At 46.5% G+C, this 27,804-nt stretch overlaps 2 protein-coding genes and 1 long non-coding RNA gene across 3 annotated transcripts; 1 reads left to right on the top strand and 2 right to left on the bottom strand.

Moving 5' to 3' along the window:
* Positions 1-244: 244 nt before the first annotated feature.
* Positions 245-18,640, bottom strand: tnfsf10l (TNF superfamily member 10, like). The gene is made up of 5 exons (XM_076987332.1): positions 17,864-18,640; positions 11,312-11,461; positions 5,069-5,105; positions 4,717-4,806; positions 245-3,626 (listed from the first exon to the last, which is right to left on the bottom strand). Exons 1-5 carry the CDS (start codon positions 18,056-18,058, stop codon positions 3,169-3,171), a joined length of 930 nt encoding a protein of 309 aa, XP_076843447.1. The 5' UTR covers positions 18,059-18,640; the 3' UTR covers positions 245-3,168.
* LOC143488555 (uncharacterized) lies at positions 18,475-24,676 on the top strand. The gene is made up of 3 exons (XR_013124436.1): positions 18,475-18,745; positions 23,091-24,335; positions 24,543-24,676. It is a non-coding gene; the product is annotated as an uncharacterized LOC143488555 (long non-coding RNA).
* Positions 19,749-25,388, bottom strand: LOC143488553 (uncharacterized). Its single transcript, XM_076987331.1, has 4 exons — positions 25,306-25,388; positions 23,521-23,604; positions 21,580-23,352; positions 19,749-21,382 (listed from the first exon to the last, which is right to left on the bottom strand). Exons 2-4 carry the CDS (start codon positions 23,602-23,604, stop codon positions 21,224-21,226), a joined length of 2,016 nt encoding a protein of 671 aa, XP_076843446.1. The 5' UTR covers positions 25,306-25,388; the 3' UTR covers positions 19,749-21,223.
* Positions 25,389-27,804: the final 2,416 nt, after the last annotated feature.

Here is a 27,804-nt window from a genome sequence, read left to right as displayed (position 1 = left end):
TCCGTATGGGGTGCGGGGGTGGAGACCCCCAGCAGGAGTAAAACTGACGGTGACTCACGTTGGGGTTGTCTCAGTGACTTATGACAGAAGAAGGGTGGTGGGACAGATGAGGGCATGATCTCAAACTCAGTCCTAAGTGTGTGTGTAAATTTCCAAGCGAGAGGGAGAAATAGTCCTTTATGTCTTGAGAAAACATGATCTATGGTAACCAGATGAGTTTAAAAAAAGAGAAAGGTAAACTGTCTAGACATCAGAACACTCAGCAGGGACTCCCCACTGGAAAGTGAGCAATTTAATTGTTAGAAATGACACTTAACACAGGTCCCTAAAAAACACAGATCGCAGAAGATCAAAGCATCATTTTTACAGTAAAGACCAACTGCCAGACATTTGTACATTCTTAAAGAGGAAAATAACAGTGGTAAACAGTGCATGTTATCTTTCATCAAAAGAAAAACTGAGACCCCCAGATTGGTGAGTTTAAGATTTGAAACGAAAAGGCTGTAGTTACACATCCCTGGGCAGAACAAGTCAAACAATGGCGCTTTTGTTCAGCCAACGTCTGTTTTGCTCCAGGACTCCTGATTGCCTGCGATTCTTCCAATATTTCACCGCAGCCCGTCTGGTCGCAACAAAACCCAGAGTTCTTTTTTATTATTTCAACCGGGTATTTTAAGCGTTAGATCCATGTACAATCATCTTAAAACCACACTCGCACACATACATTCACTATAAGACATTTCATCCACCTTTTTTCACATTTGGTAGTTCCCCGCTGTTGAGAAGACGAGGCCTTTAGGGATCCGTCTCTAGGCAAGAGTTCTGCGGCTCGCGCTACACGGCGCGCGCTGCCCGTTACCCGCGCGCTGCGGACGGATTACTGGATTTGCTCTCCACAGCCTCGAGCGGGTGGGAGGGGGCGCGATGTTAGTGTTCGTGTTCAGAGAGTAGTGTTCAGTTAATTATAGTGGAATTTAAGGCGTATTAGCAGAAATCAGGTAGCATTCCACATGTGTTGTTTCTGCAACACACACCCTCTCCGCTGTTCTTGCGTTTACCTACATGAAGGTAAACAAGGGCCCGTCCGTTTCTAGTAACACGTAAGCTTCCTGCTTCCGCCTCCCAAACGGTTGGCATTTACACCTAACTGACGTCACTCTGTCTTTTACAGCTCAGATTTACATTTGGAAAGTGATCTTCGCATAAGAGAGCAACACAAAAGCAGACACTAAACACAGTTCTACAGGAGCACTAGTGGTATCTTTCCTAACACACGCTCAAACGTGTGGTGATTTGTTGCTATCTGAATGCTGTGAACACACCTAACACCCTGGCAGAAAGACAGTAATAATTCCTCAGCCCTGGTCCGACCATCTTGCATGGAAAGTCCTGCATACAAGTCAAATACTTTTTTTTAAACATCTGTTGTGAGTGATATTGCCCATATACACTAATCAATACCGCCTGAAACACAATACGTCTGGCTGATGGCGCACGTTTGCCTTTTCCAAGACGTCGACCCAGAGCGGTTGACGAATGAAAACAATGATTTATATTTGGGTCTATCGAGGAGTCTGCAGGAAAGAAACCCCAAGAACCCCCGGCTGCCTGCCTCTCCTGCTGCGCTGCTCTGTGTATTGGCAAACACCTTTAAAATAGTTGCTTTATAAGAATTCTGGAGCTGGAGTTCAGACAAGAAACAACAAAAAAACCATTTTCATTTACAGTGAGCTCCAACTGGGCCTTTTGATCAAGTGCCACTGTGACTGTGTTCAAAGTTCTCGCCATTCAAACCCAAGTGTTCTTGTAGCACGTGTATCTTTGTGGACACCGATTACTTGCGCCACAACCGATTTCGAGGAAGAGGAAGAGAATCGCATAAATGCGCTACACGTGAAGCAGCCTCGGCCAAGGGGTTTAAATCAGCCAGGGTGACTCCACTGAAACACTCACTTCCATTATATGACTCATACTAAGAAATTAAATAGTCTATTGTATATACACAGGTACAATCAGCCAGTCAGAGAAAGAGAGAGAAAGAGGGCAAGGGACATACACAAACATACATGTCACTGCACAGAGAATGCGTATTTGTGTCAGCTGCTTTGGACAAACAAAGCAGTAAAAGACGGGGGGCGTGACTCTTCAGCAGAGCGCCTCGTGTTTGTTTAACCTTTGATCTGCTGTGACCACGTGAACGCAGGTGCATGTTGCCGGTTTTCTCAGTCCATCACAGATATCACAGTCTGTTCACAGCAGTAGCAGGAGACTGTGTGTGTGTGTCTGTGTGTGTGTAAGAGAGAGAGTGAGGCGTGTGCTTCAAGAGTGGGAGTGTATGATTTGTATTTGAGTGAAAGTAAACACGTTGGTGCCTTTTATTTATACGAGTCAGTGAGCGGGCTCAGCGTATCCCAGCATGCAATTGCAGTCTCTGCGGAAGTACACTTGGGCATAGTGTGTTATGGGGTTATGGAGCCACGTGTGCTGTGTGTGTATGTTGGTGCTTCTCTGCTGGTCATGTGGTTTTAGATGAGTGAGTGTGTGTGTGTGTGTGTGTGTGTGTGTGTGTGTGTGTGTGTGTGTGTGTGTGTGTGTAAGCATGCTGCTGTGCTGGTCTGGCTGGCCCAGGAGAATTCCTCCCGGAGGGCGGAGGGAGGCTGGTGACACGATGTGCCTCTCATCCCTCGTTCTTTCTCCCATCACATTCCTCCCGTCAGCCCTCTTTTCTCACGGCTCTGTGTTCAGGGTGCTGTAGGCAGCACCATTGTCTCAGTTTCCACCTCATACGTGTGCACGGCTGGCGTGGGCGTGGCCTTGAATACACTCCTGTCCTTTGGTTTTTTTTTTTTTTGCTACCGTTTTCAAAGTCCACATCTTTGATGTGGTTTTAGAAATATACATACATTCTTTTGCCTTTTAAAGGAATAATCAATGTCCAAATGCCTTCTAAGCCACTTCCTTCCCTCACACACACACTCACACGCAACACACACGCACATATATAGGAAGGAAGGTACTATATAAAGTCATCAAAGGATAATGAAACAACATAATGTCTGATTGGTCTCCCAGGGCCATGTTGTCCAAGAACAACATTGACAGAAAAAAAAAAATCCTCCCAGTGCCTCATGGGAATTGTAGTCTTGGCATAGCCTCTCAGATTTCCCTTCACAGGTCCAGCCTGAAGGCTCCGAAGTAACTGGAGGAGTCCTCCGCGTGCACCATGGAGGGCGAGGAGACGGAGACGAAGACCTCGTCACCGGCCCGCAGCTCGAACAGGCCGCCCTGGTAGACGGAGTGGAGGGCGTACTCGGCGTCCGGGGCCCAGCACTTGGTCCCCACGCCCTTGAGCAGCTGGATGGGCCTCAGATAGGAGGTCTTCTTGTAGACGCACTGCACCAGCTGGTGGCTGGTGCCGTGCTGCTCGCCCTCGCTGGGCGACGGGTAGCGGAAGTACACCTGCGCGTACAGGTAGTAGCGTCCGTCCTGGGGCACCCGCAGGCGCCCGTTGGCCAGAGTCATGTTGTGGAGGTGGGAGCCGAAGCTCTGGTTGGCCCAGGAACGCACGGGGTGGAGGCAGGACTGGTGGAGATCCGCCTGGGGGTGGGGGAACTGAGGGGCATCTCCTGCAGGAGAGAGAGAGGGAGAGAGAGAGAGAGAGAGAGAGATGGCCAGGTAAAAACTTGATTCATGACATGTAGAAATGAAGAACCAGTGAGAGTTAAGATGGTGTGAACAGAGAACCAGTGAGAGTTAGGATGGTGGGATCAGAGAACCAGTACTCATGATTAGTGGGTAAAAGTAGACCAGCATCTGCAGCAGTCAGAAAGAAAAATGACCTGTACCATCAAGGGTTGTGGACAGAGTGAGGGGGGGTAAGTGTGGGGGGGGGGGGGGGGTAACTGAGGGGTAGTAATGCTCTATTGCTTGTAGTCATGAATTTAAGTTATGGTGTGTCTGGAATTGAACAGGAAGACAGCTGTGGAGAAAAAAACTCCAGCCCTGTGTGAGCTCCTTTGTGGTTAATGATTACACTTGAGACTCCCGCTGTAAAAACAAAGCCAATTTGCACCAATTTCCGTATGGTACTCCTGCTTATATACGTTAGTTATTTCATCAATTTTATGAACAACACACTGACCTAATGGTTGCACTAGCTCATTTTGTAAGATGTTCAGGAAATAAAAAGTTTATACAAAAAAAAAAAAAACCACAGTAAACAAAAGCAAGCAAGACGTTTTTGGTGTTCATCCAAACACCAGGATGAAGGAAGTAACTAGCAAAAATGCTCACAAAAAAGTCCTGTCTGGCAAGCACACGTAAGCATACTTAAGAGATAATTTGAAGTATGTGGCTTTGTCTAATCTTATATTATGTGCTCATCACCTGATGTGTGTATTTTTGCCAGACTTACTTCCCGTCACCTTTTTAAAACTGATGGTGGTGTTTGGATCAACACTGGAACATGTTGTCTGCTTTAGTTAACATTGCAGTGTTTTTATTCAAGTATTAAAATAATACCGTTATTTATGGTGTTCCACACAAGTATTGACCTAATATTTAGCAAGTATATGTCAAATTCTATATTGATTTTACATTATTTAACACATCATTATCCAGTTATAATGCCCAGTAAGATATAATTCTCAGCATAAAATACAGCAAAAATCGAATTTTGAGAAACAAATTTACATTTAAAACGAATCCACAACTCACCTTGAAGACTAAGAGTTAGGTGTGCCGATGGCCTCTGGGTCACGAACTTTGACCCTGTTGTGTTGTAAGTACGAGGCATGGCTCTCGCTTCTGAGGAAGAAAGGCAGAATTCAGAACTTCAAAATACACCAAGATAAACAGAGGTTTGTTTACATTTAGGGCATATAGCAGAGTTACAACATGCGCGCTAGTGATCACCAGGGGGCTGTGGTACCCTAGGCCAGGGGTTAAGTGCCTCGCTCAAGGACACTTGAGTCATGGCCTGGCCAATCAAACCCACAACCCTGCGGTCACACGACCGGTTCCCTAACCACCAGACCATGACAGCCCCATTCAGATGAAGGTCGCTCACCTTGTAACGTGTGTTTGCTGATGATATTCTCCGTGACCTGTGACAGACAGTGAAAAAAACCCTCAGTCAAGAAAACTCGTAAAACACACCATGACTCATCACTTGCTCATGATTTGTTTGAAGATCTTTCATCTGCTCTCTCTGTGTCTGCATGCGCATATCTAATCTGCGTTCTTCTGTACCATCGGGTTCATCTAAATCTCTTCATCGGTATGCCAGTATGTTTAGCCTCCATTTTAAGCATTAAAGTCCTCCCTTTTGTCAACCTTTAAACAATACATAACACTGAACATTACTTCTAAGAGGTTCTTTTGGCAGCTGTCTACTGGACGCTGAGGTCCAAGGTTGGTCAGGAAGGCTGGAAAAGAAAACCCTTCCCAGGAAAGGGGGGCACTGGGGCTTTGGAATGTCAAAATTTGCAGTAACCTGTGACTTCTGTATTTAAGCCAGTCACTTTCTAGTATTTGATTCATTTGTCCGTGTCACGCTGACCGGGGTTTGAACCGGCAACTTTCTGCATAATGGGCAGCTGCTCCAAGGCCACTGCTAACCCCCAGACCTGCTGTAGCTAATCCTAGACTTGACGATTTGAGTATGCAATTTAGGGGACTTTTATTATATTTTAAACAAAAATATCCAGTCCCACCCATGATTAAAAAAAAAAATTTTGACTGTATGAGTAACTGTTGTCTGAGACTAATTGTTTGGAAAAGAGAATGCACTGGACGCAAAGAATTGTGCAAAACATGCTATTGAGAGGCACGTGAATCTGTGGGCTGGTGTCACATGACCAATCACTGCCAAACATACAATGGTGGGAAACCTGAAGGGGAGTGTGAGAAGACGAGCCAAACTCAGAAACACGACTCGGGAGCTGAGGAATTCCGTCGCCACTTATCGCATTTCAAAAAAAAAAAAAGTTACAAAGTAGCACGACAAAGCTCCACGGAGGCCAGTCCACCCCTCCTACCCCTCAAAGCCTGGCGACAAACTGGTCATCGGAGGCCGCTCGCAGCCCTTGAGGTGTAGCCCGGGTGGTGATAAACTTCAAGCAACCTAATGAGACACCGTAGTTTCCACTAGACCCATAAAACATCAGCCCGTGGATTTAATAAAAACATTCTTCATTCGCTCTGCTCCTAACAAGTGTGTTTAATGGAGCGATTGCATCCTGTAGGTTTCATCTCAGTCCTTCTGTTTGATTTCTTCCTTCTTTTATCTCTTTCTGCGCTGGGCTCCCAGACGCTGGGCTTCCTCTCCCCCGCGCCCTCTCCTTCTTTCCCCGCGGGCCGCTCTGCAGGTCACGGCCCAGTTCGGCTGCGGAGGCCCTGTTGACGTTGGCGCTGCGCGGCCTCGATATTTGTCAGACGCGCGCTCCCTCTACCGTGACATCATCTCTGCGAGACGACGGCAGAGCTCGCACGGCTAGTGATAAAAGGTTGTTTTATGATGTACTGCTAACATCTTGGACCACTCAAATGAAAACACATGCTAGGTTGATATGTACCGTAATACCCCCGATTTGGGGTGTGTGTGTGTGTGCGTCTTCGAGAGGGTTAGGTTATCCGGACGCTGCTGTGATGTTGAGCAGCGCGAGCGGCTACAGTTTGCGATTCTGGGTCGTTGTTTTCTATCAGTTAAATCATATGGTGTAAATCATGGAGCGCATGAAACTGCCATTACTTTCTCCAAGATATAATTCTCAAAATGGTGACACTTCATGCAGTCTGTCTGTACTGACTTTAGACCCGCAGGAGTCTTAGCTCAGCGTCTGAGGATTCAGAAGGAGTTTACCCATAGAGCACATTATAGAGGCAACATGCATACTTCATTAAAATCCCCCCACCTCCCCTTTTTAGATGTGTCCAGTCTCTGTGGAGAAGACGGTCCTTATTATAAACCAGAAGGCTCCAAACGATGGAAGGAGGGGGGGGGGGGTAGGAATGAGAAAGATAAATGCACTTCAACCATAACAATAAACAAACACAGTATTAAACCTTTAACCCCAAAGTGAAAGGGTGAATAGAGGGGAGAGGCCTAACACACAAACACACCATGGAGAAAACTATTAGCCTTTTCCCCAGCTGAGCTTAGCAGATATGGCAATCCAATACTTTAATATGAGTGTGTGTGTGTGTGTGTGTGTGTGAGGCAGTGCGGGGCCCTCGCACGGCGCCCTCTTCCTCTAGGAGGGGTGTTAATAAGGAACTGCTGCTACGTTTCCCAGCCTGAGCCTCTGTGACTCATCGATAAATATTCAGCGGCTAGACCCTGCGCACCAGGACGCGCTGATCTGAGACGGCTAACGCTTCACTCACTCTGTGTGTGTATGCCTCTCTCTCTCTCTCTCTCTCTCTCTCTCTCACACACACACACACACACACACACACACACTGGCACTGGACGTCCATACATCTCACCAGCATGGTCCGTGTGCCTGCTGCAGCTCCAGTGCAGGGAGTCTCTGTCTCGCTAACTGGACCCCCGTGGCCCCATGAACACCCCCCCCCCCCATCTATCCACTCGGATGCCTTTAACACATGGCCGCCTGACTGATGGAGAGTGGAGGTCTTAAAGATGTGACTGGTCTTTTAACATGGCCGTAGAAAAAAAAACTAGCACAGTGACATCTTTCTTTCTCTCCCTCACACTTTCCTTCTCTTTCCCTCTTTCTCTCACTTCTTCTCTCCGCACTTTGTTCTCCCACTCTCTCGTTCCCCCCACACTAGGAAGGTCGCTGCAGTGGGTTCGTGAAATTGGACACTAAGTCAAACCAGCTCCGCACGCTTTGCGCATGTATTTGGCAGGAGGCGAGCAGCCGCGTTGTCCGCAGAGCGCACCAGCGTGCCAGATGAACCAGGCTCCAGCGCTTTAGCAACCTCGTTCTCCTCCACCCTCCACCCTCCACCCTCCACCCTCCACCCCCTCTCCAACCACCCCCCCTTCCCTCCAGATACCCCCCTTTCTCTTCAGATACCCCTCCTTTTCTCTCCCAAATGTTGCTATTGTTTACATCAGTGTTTCCCAGTGCTGGTTGTATATTCCCCTTGCACTTACAGCTTTCTGTGCTCAACAATACACACACACACAGAGCCGGAGTGGCCAATCGGGAGATTCGGGAGGATTCCCGATGGGCCGCCTCATGTCAGTCTCTAGTTTGGGCCGATTGGGAGGGAAAAATAATTTTGGGCCGGATTTGGGCATGAAACTCCCGGGCGGAAAAAGTGTCCCACTCCGGCCCTGCACACACACACACACACACACACACACACACACACACACACACACACACAAGCTTTTAACCTCACAAGTTCACTAACGTGTGCAGTACAGGGGTTGGTGAGGAGCAGGGTCACAAGCACTCTTTCTTTCTTCTCTTCATATTTTTAAAGAAAGAATGAATAAAAAACATTACACTGTTGCTAATTAGTTACCCCAACACACACTACTACTAAGCCCTTCCAGAGACCCAGAGGACAAAGATTCAAAGGCAGGCAGGAACTGTTTGCGATTGGGTTTGTAATGACATTAGACTAAGAACAGGAGGTTTGGAGGCCAGGGGACGTATGAGCATCACCCATGACACACACAGTGTGTGAGGTGCAGGGTCCTGTGTGTGTGTCCCAGTGCAGGGTCCTGTGTGTGTGTCCCAGTGCAGGGTCCTGTGTGTGTGTCCCAGTGCGGGGTCCTGTGTGTGGGTCCCAGTGCGGGGTCCTGTGTGTGGGTCCTGTGTGTGTGTCCCAGTGCGGGGTCCTGTGTGTGTGTCCCAGTGCGGGGTCCTGTGTGTGTGTCCCAGTGCGGGGTCCTGTGTGTGGGTCCTGTGTGTGTGTCCCAGTGCGGGGTCCTGTGTGTGTGTCCCAGTGCGGGGTCCTGTGTGTGGGTCCCAGTGCGGGGTCCTGTGTGTGTGTCCCAGTGCGGGGTCCTGTGTGTGTGTCCCAGTGCGGGGTCCTGTGTGTGTGTCCCAGTGCGGGGTCCTGTGTGTGGGTCCTGTGTGTGTGTCCCAGTGCGGGGTCCTGTGTGTGTGTCCCAGTGCGGGGTCCTGTGTGTGTGTCCCAGTGGTCACGCTGCACCTCTGCTTCTGAGAGGCTCCGTGCCGGAAGACCAAAGTGCCCTGTCTGATTTACCGAGTCATTAGATGAATCTGAGACGGACGTGAGACTGAAGCACCGGGACGAGAAGTCCCATTGAGCAGTGGGGGGGGGGGGGTGAGCTTGGGTTTAGGGATTTTCGGAAGGTTCTGGAGACTCCGCCTCTTCCCCCTTCACCACGCTCTCAGCCGGAGTTATTGCACACGACAGTTACTACCACGGGATGATATGATCGAGAATCTGGCGATGGCGTGGCGTTCCAACTCGGACCCGGTACGGGCGCTCACTCGTTGGGCTGTCCCGGCGACCCTGGTCGTTGAGCCGAGCTCTCTCTGGGTCTGAGCGGGCCTGGCCAACGGATCTTGGTCTTGGCCTCACATCAAAGCCAGATAAAGGCCACGCTAAGCCAGGCCAGTAACAATGGTGCAGGTCAAGCACGCCAAGACTCCGAAAGACATCGGAACGGAAACTCCATCACAGACCCCTGCACACACTCCAGCCTGCACACACACTCCAGCCTGCACTCACTCCAGCCTGCACACACTCCAGCCTGCACACACACTCCAGCCTGCACTCACTCCAGCCTGCACACACTCTAGCCTGCACTGCACACACTCCAGCCTGCACACACTCTAGCCTGCACTGCACACACTCCAGCCTGCACACACTCCAGCCTGCACATACTCTAGCCTGCACTGCACACACTCCAGCCTGCACACACTCTAGCCTACACACATTCTAGCCTGCACACACACTCTAGCCTGCTTGGATCAGCAGGACCAAAGAGTGTGATCAAGCTTTTTCTTTTTTCACCCATTCTTCCGTAATAACTACCAGGTGTGCTGGCATTCTCCAAATTCTGAATGCCTCCACTTAATAAATGTCTCTCTCTCTCTCTCTCTCTCTCAGTCTCTCTGTTTCTTTCTCTTCATGGTACATTTTTCCTGCCACTGGTTGGACCTGTCTCTCAGCACATGTACAGTATCTCACTCACTGAATCTTGTGAGCAGACTTGTAAACAAACACACACACACACACACAATCGAATCCTCTATAATCTCCATAAACTATATAAACTCTGCATCTATATATACATAATCCAACCCAACTTCATGCTGGGACCAGGTCAGATCTCTGTCCTCATTTCTACCTTCTTTTCTTTTCCAGTGACTGACCCCCTACTCGATCCGGACATTCCTTAGGGGACCATAATTGCATGTATGTCTCCCAGAAGTGGCGCATGTGTTTTGAATTAAGGGCCAAATGCCTCTGACTGCCAGCACCAATAAATTGTTTGCAGACTCCTTCAATTAGCAGTGAAAGATTTGATGCCGTGCGCGGTCGGTTGCATATATCAGGGAAAGAACCGGTTGGGAGGGACGACACGCTTCAAAAGGTCTCCAAGTATGTCGAAACAGAGCTGTTGGACTGTAAACAGCAGGGTGCCGTGCACAATGATTCCAAACATGCTCGTTATGGGGCATGGCATGAAGAACACATACATGCAATAATTAACATGGAGAAACACACGTACTCTGTTCCCCATAAAGAAACACTCACACAACAAAACGATTTCCCAAAGACAAAACAAATACATTCACACCACTCAGACAACGTTTAAAGTAGTTGTAGATCTGTGTTGTTTGTTTGATGGGCAAAATTTCCATTCAGGACGGGACACAAGCAGCATGCTTCTACAAAATAAAGCTTGATGAATTCACAAAGTTCAGCAGTTTAGAAAAAAAAAGTTCCAAGCAGATGTGCCAGGGGAAGTCCATGCAGATTCAGCTCATGGCTGCCGGCGTGGTTCATAAGGAGGCCATGTGGGTGATTCAGTCAGCACGGTGCTGAGTAGTGCACGCACAAGCCCAATATGCCTTAGAGCAGTTCATGAGTCACACCTGTCCTCTTCCTACACCGGGAGCCTTACAGGACCTGTCTGGACACATTTATGGTAGCGGAAAGCTACTCCGTGAAGAGGGGGAGCGTTTTAAAAACTGTCTACTGATTTGGCCCATGAGAACAGTGAAACGGGCTTCTATTAAGAGCTACAGTTTAGACTCTTGAAGAACCGGGCTAGTGGCGTCACACGTTGACTTGAGTTGTGGCATAATGTACCGCTGATGGTTGTAACCATGTCCAGATGTGCACGCACCTTGGAGATGTACGCTTTGATGCCTTCAGCCAGTTTGATGCAGGGCTCTCCAAACAGCTGGGCCAGGTTGTCGGGAATGTCCCTGTCTTTGTCCAGGGCATTGAGCAGTCCCAGGCATCGTAGTTCCTCCGTCACCCCCTGGTTCTTCACCTGCCAATGGGAATAAAGTTTGTTCATGTGTACCTTCTTCACCAGCCAATCACTGAAGGTTAAATTACTTTTCAACTGTTTGGTAGCTTTTCACCTTATCCCACCCTCCTGGGTAATAAATAAATGCTTTTACTCTCTGACTCTACACAAAAAAAGATTCTATACACTTTAACAAAGAGATCGTAACAGTTACTGGGCAAGTTTATTCCCTCATCCCATCCCAGGTAATCCTCAAGATAATGAGGGAATCAACATTACTCTAAATGCTGAGCAAGACCAGAGGGATGGTTGATAGGGTAAGCAATCTCTGGGGCCAAGAATCAAAACTCTCAGCCAATTTAGTCCTGACCCGTTGAACAGGCAGCGAGTAATGGCGCGTGCTCTGGGGTCGGCCATTTGCAAATCCGCTCAGGGCATGTTCAATTCGAAACACCCTGAGCCAGCTGGAGAAGACGACCACTCTGACAGAGCAAATTTACATGACCTCCGCGACCCCCTCCCCTCTCTCTTTCCCTCACTCTGTTCATTTGTTCATTTTTCCTCTCAGGACTGCATTTGCTCATCCTGAATTGTTGCAGATGATCTCTGGTTAAGGAGCTTGGCCTGCAATTTGAAGCCTTAGAAATTGCGTAACGTTGTGTATATCATAACGATTTTTTTACAGTCACCTCTGGAGTGTGCGTGCGTCGTGTGTTTCCAGACTTCACCTTGTCACGGTGTACAGCACCAACCAGGCAGCCAGCAAGGTCTTTTCCCCCTCAGCCATTTTGAGTGCACATGCAGGAAGTGCACCCAACTGATCTCGGGTCAGTTTTGTGGTTTCTATCATATGTGTTAAGGTTTGGATTATAGAGGGGGAGTTTATGCTTGACAAAAGAACCCTCGCTCCTGCATTGTATAAGGCATTTTAATAGGAAATGGGGCTCTCTGTCCCCCCAGACTGTACCAGCCTTACAGTTTCTTATATAAAGCTTAAGGCTGAGATTTCAATAATGCAGTCTGACTGGGACTTGCAGAACACAGTGACATCCAAGCTCTCTTTCAAGAGCCAATCTCAGTACAGCTTTGAGGCTTTCTTGTAGCAGTCAAAGGTGAGGACTTACAGTTTTTCGTTATAACCGTTACGGTTTGCGAGGCTTGTCCTGTCAGCCTCTCTGAAACAACTCCTCTCATGTTCTGCTCTCTGCTTCCCTTACGTGTTGGGACTTGGACCCGTTCCAGAAGACTTGGACTCCATGTGCTGTCTTGAAGTCACACCGGAGAAACAAGTGGACTATCATCGAACAGTTGCCAAACTTTATCCTTCCGAAGGCGCAAGTGGATTGTCTCCCCGGCACTCGCGTGCCACGGCACTGACGTTACCCAGGATGCACTGCACCAGCGCCCACTTGCACGGCAGAACCGTTGAGCCGCACCGCCGGCACAGAGCTCCTGCACACCGCTGCGCTCAAACAGGCCCTAATCAATACTGTCAATATGCACAGATGTAAGTAGCACCTCCAATACACCGATTCACACGCTCCACACAGCCTCTCCTGCAGGCGTGGAATTACATGTAAAGTAGAACATGAGCTTGGTAATAAAATATACAGCAAAGCACTATAAAACCAACACACAGGGTGGCATTGAGGTGCCGGTGGTAGGGATGCGAACGTGGGGTCCAGGAAGGGTGAGAGCGGGTTTCTGATCCCACAGAGGCTTGTAGGAAACGGGGAACAATGCTCTAGTGTTGCCCCTGGATCCTGGAGCCGGGGGGTAGAGCGGAGCCAAGCCGTGGCTGCTGAACTTTCTGCCTCACTCAACATTCGCTGGGTTTTTTTTTCCGGCAAGGATTAAAAAGAGAAACCAGGCGTGTAACTTCAGTCTGTGCCAGGAGCTCCCCCCACACCCCCCCCCCCCCTCCGCCTCCTGTCTCTCGCTTTCTCTCCCTCAGTCTCATTCTGTCTCGTTCTGTCTCGTTGCCTCCAACTTTCACCGGCTCTCCATCTCTCACTCTGTCTGTTGATCTTCCTCTCCTCCTCTCCCTCCGTCTGCCCCCAGATGCTTCCCTCGCTCCCCCGCTCTCTCCCATGCTGCCAAAGGAGGAAAAACACAGTGTTCGTCACTCAAATCAAGGCAGGCGTTTATTTATACAACACCGCTGGTATGACAGCTGAGGCTGAGAGTGCTTTACAGCAGGGATCACAACAAACCATACATAAATAAATGAGTGTGAGACAACATCGCACAGTTAAAACCACTCTGAGGTCTGCAGGTAGGGGTGAGGAGAACGTTAGGGTTCACCAGTGCTCTGACTGGTGCAGGAAGCTGTCTCCCAGTTCATCACTACGGCCTTGACTGAGGAAGCAGCCCCAGGGAAGGAGGTTGCCTGGACAGGCCTTAGATGGCATTTCTGCTCAGAAAGCATTCCTTCGTCAATTTGCAAATGTCAGGACTCTACGTGTGGCATCTCCTGCACTACGTTTATCTACCGAGAAGATCTTAGCCCTTAGGAACCCCTTACGCTTCCTCCCAATGAGAGCAAAAAAGATCTCACAGGATACATTTTTATTGAGTATTAACAGGATTGGTCGTAATGGGAATGTAATATAACTTGAAGGCTCTTTTAATTCGTCTGTATCTTTATGGGATTGAGACTCTACCTGCCACCCTTGTCCAGGAACTGCATAATTTCTTGGAAGCCAGAGCATAATAGAGTCTCCACTGTGATAAGACTGAAAGGTGTGGCTAATGTTAAAAGTTTCGCTTTATCGTATGGGTTGAGTTTCTGATTGCTTAAGGGGAAGTCAAAGAGCAGTCTCAGCAGTTCAGTGCCACAGCAGCTCCAACCTGGGTACACCACCACAAACAAAACTAAACAGACCAGGGAATGCCTACGGCCGCAAAAATCACCTACTCTACGTTGCTATGGGAAACCATCCTATTTCACATAATCTTCTTTGTTTTGGCTATTTGCACTGGATCGTAAATCCCGGGTACATGATGACTGGAGATAGGCCCCATTGAGAAGAAGCATTGTGAGGCATTTTCAAAGGGCCTGGGGTCATTTAAACAACCCATGTTCCTGCTCTCTTCAATTCTGCTTGTCTTCAACTCTGACTCACCAAACTGAGTGCTTCCAGAGTATTAACTATGGTCTTGACACGGGAATTGAGCTGAACTACCTCCAAAACCACCAAAACGCTCAGCTAAGACAAGGGAGAGAGGAATTCCTCTTGTGGTTTTTAATTAATACAAAAAATCAGACTTGAAACAGACAGCTTGGAGTAATTACTGAACAGATTCAAACTCGGGAAAGAAGGAGCGTGTGCAGCCTTCCGTTGATGGCTTTGATCAAATTAAGAAAGAAAGAAAGAAAGAAAGAAAGAGGGAGAATGTGCATCTGATCTGATGGCCCAATGCAGGCAGTTAAAGAGCTTTTCCCAGAGGCATCACTTCCATGATAAGGCAGAGTAGGAGGAATCTCCTCCTCCGTGTCCCTGTCTGACATCTCCACTAATGGGTCTTAATGGAGAGATAGCATCTTTTTATTAGCGTTGCGGATGGAGTAAACCGCGGCTTCGTTATTACGGCAGTATTGTTCTCCGGGCCTTGATGACATGCGCCTGAATGAAGATGTTTACATGCTTTCGGGACAACACTGCAGGGAGGTCGTGCCATCTGGCTGCTACGACTGTGCGCGGGTGCAGGATATTTACGCTAGTGCTGAAGAGTGTTCATTGCGCAGCAGCTGTGTGTGTGGGTGTGTGTGTGTGTGCATGTGTGTGCACGTGTGTGTGTGTGTATACGAGTATGAGCTTTTTGTGATTATATATAATCTATCATGCCCCTTTTCGCTTTTGAATTAATGCCTTTAGTAACCGAGTGTTCTCTCTACATAAACCACCAGTGTTTAATCCATACAAATATTTTCTTAATCTTGTGGGGGTTTTCTGTGTTTTTGAAAATAAACTTTATCACTAGAGCTGCAAATTTTTTAAGCCATTTTTTAAATCCCAAGTCATCGTACAGCCATGTTATAAACATGTCACCAGTGCACAGGGATCCATTAACAGATGGTGAGGATGAAGCAAGATAGCTGGAAAACTACAAAAGAGAAGACCAGAGATTGAGAATTATATGGGGGTTTTTTGTAGTGTTTATTTATTAATAAATGCTCTGTTTGCCCTCGGGAAATGAATAAAGATGGGACTAAAATAGTCAAAGCCAATCTAAGTCCAAGATATTTGTCTATAGCTTTGGGCATGTGTTAGTACTGCTTTTAAGTTTAAATCTTGTAAAACAGTTTGTGTCCCAATGGAAAATATCCATGCCTTCCTTGGGGCTAGCTAAGCCAGTGTAACACGAATCCCCAAAGAAAAGCAGCCAAAAATAGCTGCATAAATACAGCCCAAAGTTTATACTAAGACTAAGACACAGAGCAGGGCTGGCTGGGTGGGTGGCTGGGTGGGATGGGGGGGGGTAGTGAAAGACGCAAAAGAAAGAGACAATAGCAGCACGCTGAAGAGAAGAGAAGAAGAAGGACTAACGGTGTTTGTGGATCCTGGCAAAAGAAAATGCCACAGGAGGTTTACATGAGGGAACTGGAAGGAGAAAGCCAAACATAAACTTGCAGAGTATAACTTTACACCAAATGTTGTTAGTGTTGATGAAGGCCTCTTCAGAGATCCTTGTGGACCGTGTGCAGTCGAGCCGGGCGGGCGGGCAGACTGGGTGGACACACACGTCGGCATCCAGCCCACAACCGAAAAGTAGCCGCTAGCTGCACAAACCCCCCCAACCCAGGACCAGGGTGGCTTTTTCACAGGCCCTGAGTTGACTGCCGTGACTTAAAACAGAGGCAAGCTGACTCAGGTCAACCTCTGCTCCAGACATCTGTAGGATGAGAGGAACGCCATGGCAAGAGCAGAGACAGAGCTGTGGACATACAGGAGAGCCACCCCCCCCCCCCCCCCGACCTCTGACCCTGCTGGATACAGGCCTATAGGGCCTTATCTCCCTCCAGCTCGGAAACATGGCTTACCACTCACCAACCTGCTCTCAACAGGCCCTGTTATTATAGTGACTTTATTTTCCTTGAAAGGATCACTTCGTGCTTTCTCAACCCACTTTATTTTTTTAAAAACTGCTTTTTCGAATAATTTATTGTACATGGCATTCTGTCAGGGTTTATTGACTCTATTGGGCATCTGTGTAAATCTTTCTGGCTACATCTGTAAACCAAGGCACGTCAGAGGTAAGGCAATATAATAAAAACCAGTAGAAAGTAGAACCTCTGAAGACATATGACACTTTGTTGTGTTCATTACCATGGAAAATAAGATTTCAGGTGAAAACCAGTAAAACTATCCTTTAATTGAATACCATATTGACAATGACATTGTGTGACAATGCAGGTGACCGTGTAACCAGAAGCAAATACACAAAAAAATACAGTGAGGAAAGCAATAACACATTACACATCACTAAATGTTATAAATCCCAAATGTCCTTGGCCAGGACTCTGTGGTTCATCACTCCCTATAGCCCTAACCACAATGTCTATTTTAGACATTCACTGTGACAAACGCGAAAAGTCCCTCCAAACATCCAAGATCAGCAGAAGACAAGCAGGGTCTATGGAGCGTAAAAACAACCCAGCTCTTCCCACAACAGCAGTGGCAGAGTCGTCAGACCACAGCGCGACAGGTTTGAGCCTGCAGTGAACTGCACAGATACGCTGGAATCCTTCACACACAGCGACTCAGTTCTAATGAAGTCATGGTGCCTGGAACTCTGAGCTGGCAGGTTCACAAAAAACAGAAGCTATGATTTTAATCTGCTTCACTAGACAAAAAAAAAAACCATTTCTAAGTAGAGAGCATGGCAAATAAGGAAGTGGTGAGTTAAACAACCAGAAAGCCACTGCAGCAGAGCTCAGCGTCAGATAAGTCAGTGGAGGGTGTTCAGGAACTGTGAGGGACGGGACCGAACAGGATACCTTCAATATCTTCTCTGTCAAAACACCACCTCGTCTCAATTTGCATTAAGCAGGGATCCCATCACAAGTGTGGAGTCTTATCGTTATTTGTAAGATCTACTAGTAAAAATTGTATAATATCCATAGAAATAAATCAAAACATTATTATTATAAGTGATAACTGATACGATCCTCGTGTTGAAACTTCTGCCAAAACTAATACATGTTGATCGACCCCTAACGTGGATTTCTCTCCACACTCTACAGCATAAAAATAAAAACATTCAGTGCACCTTTAACACACCGGCGCATGGGGGAAACACCATCTAGTCCATCGTTAGTTACTGTCTTAAACTATATAGACAGTGATTAAGACTTAAAAATACTCAAGCTTTTAGTTTTCACTAGAGCCAAAAGTGTGCTTAAAAGTGAAATAAACTCACCTGCGATAAAGACATGTTTAAATAGACGAAGAGTCCAGTGGTCGATGCTATTTGCAGAACGACCACCACAATAACCACCATCGCAATCCATAACTTTGACGGCGAGTCCCGGCGGCTGTTCGCCGGAACCATCATGTAGGTAGTGGACTCGCTGCTAACCGACCTGAAATAATCCTGGTTGTTCTGAGTAGCCATGGCATTCCTAGGACGGGAGTGAAAGCACAAACTGACAAATAAAATGGGTTACTATGAATAAAGTTGGTGTTCGCTGAGCGTGGTGTGGGACAGCAGGATCCGTGTTTCCTGGCGAGCAGGGAGGCAGGGCTGAAAGCAGCCACACTTCACATGGGCCGAGTCAAAGTTCTTAAGACGTGATGGGGATGCGTTAACCCTTTTGGTCACATCCCACTGAAGGCACCAGTTGATTCAGAGCTCTTATACGGAGAGTACAAAAGAAACAAGTAAATCACACACACACACACACACACACACACACACACACACACACACACAAGGAAACGAATGCAACAACTAAGCTACACGTGTTTTCCCTTGTGTAAGCCCTCTCCTAACGATTAGCCTAATAAATAACCTTTATCTAGTCCATAAAGTCTGCTGCACACTCCTCCACGCTTGAGATAAACTATGTCTACTAAAACGAGGGACGCGGCATTTCTTCAGTGTTAGCCGCGCACAGTAAATATCACTCATTGGGCGCTGTCTCCACACCAGCCTCTGCGGTAAACAGCTGCACACCGACGAGGCGGCATCTCCAGTGAACTGAGTGTGTTTGCCTTAAACAGATTCTGTGAAGATGAGAGACAGATGTTTCGGGTGCACGGGATGACCCGGGCTGCGGTCAACGGAGCTAGAACTCACGGGGTAACGTCAGGGTAACGTCTGGATAACGCCAGGGTAACATCTGGGTAACGCCAGGGTAACGTCTGTGTAACGTCTGGATAACGCCAGGGTAACGTCTGGGTAACGCAACGGTAACGTCAGGGTAACATCTGGGTAACGCCACGGTAACGTCTGTGTAACGTCTGGATAACGCCAGGGTAACGTCTGGGTAACGCCACGGTAACGTCGGGGTAACGCCAGGGTAACGTCGGGGTAACGACAGGGTAACGCGAAAGTTGTTGAGCGGGGGGGGGGGGGGGGGGGGGGGGTGGCGAACGTAAAATGGACACAGATTCAGTGTTATATCGCCGGTGGATGGCGCCAGAGCTAGCGAACTAGTAACGTATTGAATCATATATGTGGATCTGAGGTAAATAAACTGGATATTTTTTTTCGGCGTGAGATATCGGAAGTGTGGCGTGAGAGCGTGTGAAAACGGTCAAATGCGTGTGTCTCACACTCAATGCGTGAGAGTTGGCAACCCTGCAACAAACTAACAACCCAACTCCCCAGTCTTACCAGTGAACGCACTAAAAAAAACTCTTTCTATTATTTACAAATATTCTTTTCACCTTACATATTATTTTGGACTCTTCCCCACCAGCACAATTACAGTACTACAGAAATACAAGCGTCCTGTGTGTCACATCATCACAGATTCACATGAAGTGCATTGCAACATCTTATTGACCGGCAGCGTGTGAGGGTGTGTGTTGTTGATGGCCCGCGGTGCTGGCGTGGCAGGGGGAAGCCCGTCTGCGTGATCCCGCCTCTCGCAAGAGAAAAATAAATCGATGTGTTACAGCCCTGGAGAAAAGCGGGGATCAGCACTGGGAGACTATCCAGACCCCCGTGATCCATTCAGCCTCATACATCTTAGCTGGTGTAATCAGCGGGTCCCTCCCTCTCCCTCTCGCTGTCTCTCCCTGTGGGCTCCTATCCCAACCCTCCTCCCCCTCCTCCTCCTCCTCCTCCTCTTCTTCTTTTTTTGTGGCAGTGGAGCTCTCTTAGACCCTGGAACAAACACTTCTCCAGATGCTGCTGTGTCGCGGGGCGGAATGAGACCCATTGTGTCTTCCCTGCGCCGCAGCTGCGATGTCAGCACCCTTTGTGTGCGCGCGCGTACGCTCGTGCGCGCACGTGTGTGTGTGTGTGTGTGTGTGTGTCGTATTGTTGTTACGGCGAGTGCTGGTCGCCAAGAGTGGGAGCGAGTGGGAAGCAAGAGTTCACTGCAGCGCATTCCTGCCATGTTAGGTATCCGTGCTCGGGGAGTATTAATGGGATAGTGTAAAAGTCTCCAAAGCGCCCCACCTAACAGCGCTTTCAATCACGTCGTAGGACGTGATGGCGTCATGCTATGCTGTTAGTGTTTATCCTAACAACAATCCATCATTACACTGATAAATGGAACAATATTTGCTGACACAATACCGAAGCTTAAACCCAAGAATGCGTCAGTGGAGCATTGGCCCGGGGTTTGCCCTTTTAACCTGATCTAAGATCAGTTTCGGGGTTTTGTTTGCTATGGTCAAGACTACAGTTTGCTTTGGAGGGCGCCGATCCTAGAAAGTCAGAGCGCGAGCCAGATGTGTCATTTGTGTCCTCAATACATATTAATGTGCTAAACTGGAATCGGTTATGACTGAGTTGCAACCATCTGTGTTTCGTTATTGCATCATTGTTCTGTCACTCTGCATTAGTGTTAGGTGGGGGGTTCACGGGTGGCCGTGATTGGAGGAGATCTTCATCGTATCACTACACTCGACTTGTTTCTTCATAACTGTGTGTCCACATGGGTGTTACACTAAGCTCAGGCTGTCTGTTATAATGGTGGTGGTAGTTAGAGGTTTGGGGTATTGGGTAGGAAAACTGATCCTGGGTCAGCTTAGCTGGCATGCTCTCCACACTGCCTGGTGCAATTGTACTCAATTCAATTCGGTTCAAGTTCAACTCCAGGTTTTATTGTCACTCCTCCGTATACTTTGCGTGTCTTGCAATGAGATGTTGCTATTTTCTGGCCCATCGTACAACATTGCAACAGTACAACTGCACAATAGTGTGAGATGAGAAGAATCAGAACACAAACTCAAAGGCCAGTGACTGTCTCACAGGCCAGGGTACCCCGGACAACCAGGAAGATGTAATTACGTTCATTTTGTAACGCGCAGAATTCAGAACAACATTCAGTACTGTGTAATCTGTGTGTCAGTCTCTGCTTTGTCTGCACCGCACAAAAACAGCCACAGAGTTTGGCTACAGCTTGAATGATTTTGAGATATATGCATTTTATTTTAAACGAGTTGTGATGATGGTCAGCTGCATGCGTTTGTGACTTATGCTTTGAAATCCAGTCACAGAAAATATTCCTTTTTTCACTTTAAAAGGTTCTGCTACAGAATCAATTGAAAGCCATTTCTTTTTCCGAGCACAGTCAAAAAAGCTCGTTCCGTGAGTTTTAGCTCAGTCTACACAGAGCAGCAGATGCCCCAGGAGAGAGTCTGAACTCATACAGCGCCCTCTGCTGGTTGCCTGCAGATCCTCACAATACTGCAGGACAAATCCCATCAGGTCCCCCACTGTCCAGCCACGAAACTGTGTCCTCAAAGAAAGGCTGCAGAGCTGAGGGACGACAGTGAGGTTGGATTAGCACAAGAACAAGAGTGTTGTGTCCTGACTGCAGATTCATAAGTGCCGTCCCTATTAGGACTTTGCATAAAAGCATGAATACACTATCTTCATATTAGCAAGTTTCTACTGAGGGTTAATGAAAGGCCTGTATGTAATGTCATCTACTGATGGAGATGGATATTCCATACCTGTTGCTGAACGTGACCTTCAGGCAGTTGAAGTCGTAGCACTGATGTTCCCAGGCGAGATGCTGCAGCCCAGAGCAGGATGCACTGAAGGTCCTGAAGGTCCTGCAGGTCCCGACACTGTGTCTCAGACACGACGCCCTTCACCACGGCATTTCCTGCTGTCCTTGGAGAAAGAACCGAGGAACTGAGTCTGAGGTGATCTGAACTGGATCGATTGCTCAAGCGACATTTGCAGTGTTCTTCCATGGAGAGCCGAAGAGCCTCGTCTACAATAGTCTCGGCAAAAGAACGTTCCGGCGTCAGGGTCGCAGCTCTGATGTCACCTGTGCTGCAATCAGGCTCTGAGGTTCCAAGGTTAGGAGCCGTGATTTGATGACACGTTGTGGTATCCAGACAAGAATTAGAGCAATGATCACTCCCTGCACCGGATCTCATTGATTCTGGTCCTGCTCCGAGAAGACCTGAAGAGTGCAGTAATCCATCCACTCCCAGTTCGGAGAAGGCATGAACCAGAGCGTTGGCAACCAGTTTGTCAGACAAGGCTCTGAGGATCTCCATGGCAGGGACATCTGGACCTGATCTTGGCATCAGTGCTTTACTAAACACTTGGGTTCTGTCCTGTGTCTCTGTCTCAGGCAAACTTGGACTCTTTTGCTGTGTTTTTCCACCCAGGCCCGTCCACCACACCATTTCTGCTATAGACATTAATACGATCTCCTCTGCCAAGTGGTCAGCTAGGGAGAGCACATCCCTAACAGGTGGTTCTTCCTTTATACTGACACACGTCTGGGTTGAAGTGATGGAGTGGCTGATACCCGCCGAGGGGCCGTCTGCGTGTTCTGACAGCGCGGTGACCGCAGCTTCAACCCTGCCTCTGTCTTTTCCTCCCCGCTCCTCCTCGTCGAGGTCTCCACACTGCGCACACGCCAGCGACAGTGAACGCACGAGACGAATCATGAACTCCGAGCCGCCCGTGGTGTCCCCGGCCATCCTGTCCCCCTGCAGGGACCCGACCTGCTGGTCTTTGGGGGTCGGAGGTGGAGTCGAGGGCATGAACGCCTTCGCCAATCCGCCCTTTAGCTTTCGGGTGAAGCTGTCCCTGCTCTTCATCATTCCTGGGAGCAGTGGGGTGCTCGGGGGTGCGTCGGGGTAGTCGAGCGAGCCCGTCGGGGTGATAGCATTCAGCATGCCGCAGCATGTGGCGGAACCAGAGGCCCGGTCTCTGGAGCCTGGATCATAATCGGGTCTGTCTTGGCTGTGTGTTCTGTCGCAGTCCCCTGTCGTCTTCGAGGGCTGGCGTGTGGGAGACCCGAGGAAGGGCGCTGGCTCACTGTGGACTTCGCTAATGGAGTCTGTTTGATCCATCTGTTTTGGCAGAGGGACACTTGACAGCACTCCCAGCTCCTCTAGGGCCCTGCTGTAAATCTCAGAAGCTAGTCTCTCAGCTTGCCTTTCCTGACAACTCACGGTCAACTCGATCACTTCGGCTTGGCCGTTATCTGTGTTTTCAGGATGACGCACCGTGCCATCGTCAGTGGAGGTCGTGACCCTCCCCCTTAGAGCCATGTCCACTATATCTGCACATAGCGTCTCAGCATAACGGTCAACGATCTCCGAATTATCCTGACTCCTGTGTTGCTTGTTCAGGTTTGTATTTCTGCTCCAGGCTTCATATAATGTATCAGTGTAAGCATTTAGTGTTATGAAGATTGATGAATAGTCATAGTCACATTTGGGGTACGTATGGGTATTAATCACCACTTCCTCTGCATTCTAAACAATGTATAAAAAGAAGCAAATATTAGCATACATATTAGCAAATAAATTTATTAATCTATGTTATAGATTAATAGTATTAACTTATATGGAAGTATTAAATATATGAAATATTTACTGATGCAAAGGGTATACTTTTGCAGTATTTTGTTTGTGGTTGTTTACCCAGTCATTAGGTGGAGCAGAATCTGAATCAGTGGTTAGCTGACAAAGTCTCAGTGTACTGCACAACCATTCTTCAGTCATCATCTATCAAACAAAAAGAAATTAAATGATGCAACGCTGATATAATCTAAGAATAAACTTTCTAACATTATTTAAAATTACTGTAGTTTAAATAAACATAAGCATTCAGGTTTAAACAGCTTGACTTGCATGAGGGTGTTTAAACAGAGGGTGTTTGATGTTTTACCCCATATACCAATTACAGAACGAGAAAAACAACTACAATGGCACCTGATTCTAAAACCTGTGCTTGATATGTTTAACTGTGTGTCGCTGTGGAGATGTTTGACAGGTCAGTGTGAGAAGAACATGAGATCACAGAACAGTGAGAAGCACGTTGCTTTGCACTCAAGTGGGAGAAGTTCTTCTCAGACCAGACATTAGCACGCATCACATCTATGAACTGCATTCTGAACCGCAAATGATCACCGGAAGAGTTGGTGCAGTTCCAGGAAGTGGATCATGTGACTGACAGGAAAGAAAGAGTCTACTGATGGTGACAGAGGTTTCACTGCTTTTGATCTGAGATTGTGAAAGATTGTTCAGTTTGAATCGGGCCTATAAGACGAAATTAGTAAGAAAACATAATATCAAACATAGTATTGGTAAATTTTCAGTGTTATATTTTTGTATGATTAATGAATTAAAACAGAATTGATCCCACTGACATCAAAGCAGCTAAGAGGTGAACAGTGAGAGCACTGATCTGACAGACACAAGCAAGCCCACCTCATGGTTCTGGACAGGAAGAGGCCGTAAGCTGATGCGTTCTGTCTTCTAATGTATAGAAAAGCTTCAAACGGACCTCATAGATGATGTGCTTTTATGATATATCTGGTGTAAGATCAACTGCAAAACAGACTGTTGGACAGCAGTTGAGTGGTTCATCTAGAAATACTGTAGGGTGGATAATCTCTTGTTTGTTTGTACAAATGACTTTGGTATAATCTATTTGGCTGCAGAAGTGAAGAGCGGAGAAACACCCCCGACAGGCCTGGTGCGCCTGAGATGTTCCAGGGAGTGAGAGAGTGCACGTGTGACAGTGTTTTCCCAACACGTACCCCCCAACACCTCCCCAACAAATCACAAATCCCCCCCCCCACATAAGGTATCGGAGATTCTCTGTTTCTTTCATTCTCTCTGTCCTTGTTCTTATGTGCTAATGTTGTCTCAGTGGACATCATAAAACGTTAATAAGGGTGGGGTATAAACCTGAATTATATCCACCCTTTCCTGTTGTGTCAAAATAAAGACAAATGATTGGAATAAATAAAGGGTGGAATGCAGAACACATCAGTTGAGATACAGAAGCTTTCTCTTCATCAGAGCAGATCTTTCAAGGGTGGGTTGAATTATTGCAACTAATAAAGGCTCACAGATGAAGAGATTAGTGATCTAGATTGGTGCAGAAGTTTGGGGAGATATTTGAAATGTGTACAGTCCCAAATGGATTTTTAAAACATCACAAACATTGGCTGGAGCCAAATTGACCTAACCCACTCAAATGATGCTGTATCTCAAAAGTCCGAGGTTAAAACAAAGGGTTACTTCAGTCTTTCATCTCAGAATGTAACTGAAAAAGTTTCAGTTAGTCAGTTACATACAATTAATCAAAGCTTTCTGTAGTTCGGCCTTAAGAAGTAAAAGGAGAAAGACAATAGATGGTAATGGAAAATTAGAAAGTTGCTTTGAGAAAAAAAAGTGAATAATAAAGTTTCTTTGTACCTTCACAGAGATCGGAGATCAGAGATCAGTCAGAGAACTTTAGTTAGGTGCTGCAGCAATGCCAAGCAGAAGTGAAAGTTGCTTTTATGAGCCTGAATTCGCTTCCTGTGTGTGTGTGTGTGTGTGTGTGTGTGTGTGTGTGTGTGTGTGTGTGTGTGTGTGTGCTTGAGAAGAAGGAGGAGAATAAGGAGGAGGAGGAGAAGAAGAAAAAGGAGGAGGAGAAGAAGGAGGAGAGAGGAGAAGAACTGCAAATATGAAGATGCGTCCAGTAACACCTGTGCTAAAGGTTGCGTTTTTTAACTGTCGTTTTTAGGTTGCTTCTAAGTTTAAGTTAGGTTGTTACAGTGTTGCCAACTCTCACGCATTGAGCGTGAGACACACGCATTTGACCGTTTTCACACGCTCTCACGCCACACATCTGGTATCTCACGCCAAAAAAAATCTAGTTTATTTACCTCTGATCTAAAACTATGATTCAATGAGTTACTAGTTCGCTCTGGCGCCAACCACCGGCAGTCCGATCACTGCGGTCAAGCCAGCCCTCACTTAAAAAATCTTGGTCAAGCCAGCCCCCAAAAAAATTGCGAAGTTGCGCGTATTTCATAGATTACGGTAAAGGGTGATGTGGCCTGTGATTCCACATTTAAATCTAAATGGTGAACAGAATGAGTAAAAAGTAAATTATTACATTTTGTTACTTTTACACCGTTTTATATTTACAGTGTCATTAAAAAAAATCCTCCTGATTGCACTGAATAATTTCACTATAGAATGGTAGAACACCACCTACAGATGTCACTCATGTAAGATCAAGAAGATCTGATGTGGCATTTCAAAGTAAAGGTCCCTCAAATTTCCATATTTGATTAACTTTATTCTATGTTTACAGGGTCATTAAAAAAAATCCTCCTGATTGCACTCAATAATTTCACTACAGTATGGTAGAACACCACCTAGAGATGTCACTCAGTCAAGATCAAGAAGATCTGATGTGGCATTTTAAAGTAAAGGTCCCTCAAATTTCCATATTTGATAAACTTTATTCTATGTTTACAGTGTCATAAATAAAAATCCTCCTGATTGCACAGGATAATTTCACTACAGAATGGTAGAACACCACCTACAGATGTCACTCAGTCAAGATCAAGAAGATCTGATGTGGCATTTCAAAGTAAAGGTCCCTCAAATTTCCATATTTGATAAACTTTATTCTATGTTTACAGTGTCATAAATAAAAATCCTCCTGATTGCACAGGATAATTTCACTACAGAATGGTAGAACACCACCTACAGATGTCACTCAGTCAAGATCAAGAAGATCTGATGTGGCATTTCAAAGTAAAGGTCCCTCAAATTACCATATTTGATAAACTTTATTCTATGTTTACAGTGTCATAAATAAAAATCCTCCTGATTGCACAGGATAATTTTACTACAGAATGGTAGACCACCACCTACAGATGTCACTCATGTAAGATCAAGAAGATCTGATGTGGCATTTCACAGTAAAGGTCCCTCAAATTACCATAATTGATAAACTTTATTCTATGTTTACAGGGTCATTAAAAAAATCCTCCTGATTGCACTCAATAATTACACTACAGTATGGTAGAACACCACCTAGAGATGTCACTCAGTCAAGATCAAGAAGATCTGATGTGGCATTTCAAAGTAAAGGTCCCTCAAATTTCCATATTTGATCATTTTTTTTCTATGTTTACAGGGTCCTAAAAAAATCCTCCTGATTGCACTCAATAATTTCACTACAGAATGGTAGAACACCACCTACAGATGTCACTTATGTAAAATCAAGAAGATCTGATGTGGCATTTCAAAGTAAAGGTCCCTCAAATTACCAGATTTGATCATTTTTTTCTATGTTTACAGGGTCATTAATAAAAATTCTCCTGATTGCACTCAATAATTTCACTACAGAATCCTATAACATCACCTACAGATGTTACTCATGTAAGATCAAGAAGATCTGATGTGGCATTTCAAAGTAAAGGTCCCTCAAATAACCAGATTTGATAAACTTTATTTATGTTTACAGTGTCATAAAAAAAATCCTTCTGATTGCACTGAGTAATTTCACTACAGAATGGTAGAACACCACCTACAGAGGTCACTCAGTCAAGATCAAGAAGATCTGATGTGGCATTTCAAAGTAAAGGTCCCTCAAATTACCAGATTTGATCAACTTTATTCTAGGTTTACAGGGTCTTTAAAAAATCCTCCTGATTGCACTCAATAATTTCACTACAGAATGGTAGAACACCACCTACAGATGTCACTCAGTCAAGATCAAGAAGATTTGATGTGGCATTTCAAAGTAAAGGTCCCTCAAATAACCAGATTTGATCAATTTTACTGTATGTTTACAGTGTCATTAAAAAAAATCCTGCTGATTGCACTCAATAATTTCACTATAGAATGGTAGAACACCACCTACAGATGTCACTCATGTAAGATCAAGAAGATCTGATGTGGCATTTCAAA

This window comes from Brachyhypopomus gauderio, unplaced genomic scaffold (assembly GCF_052324685.1).
Source record: "Brachyhypopomus gauderio isolate BG-103 unplaced genomic scaffold, BGAUD_0.2 sc52, whole genome shotgun sequence".
Taxonomy (NCBI): domain Eukaryota; kingdom Metazoa; phylum Chordata; class Actinopteri; order Gymnotiformes; family Hypopomidae; genus Brachyhypopomus; species Brachyhypopomus gauderio.
This window is presented reverse-complemented; position numbering and strand designations above follow the sequence as displayed.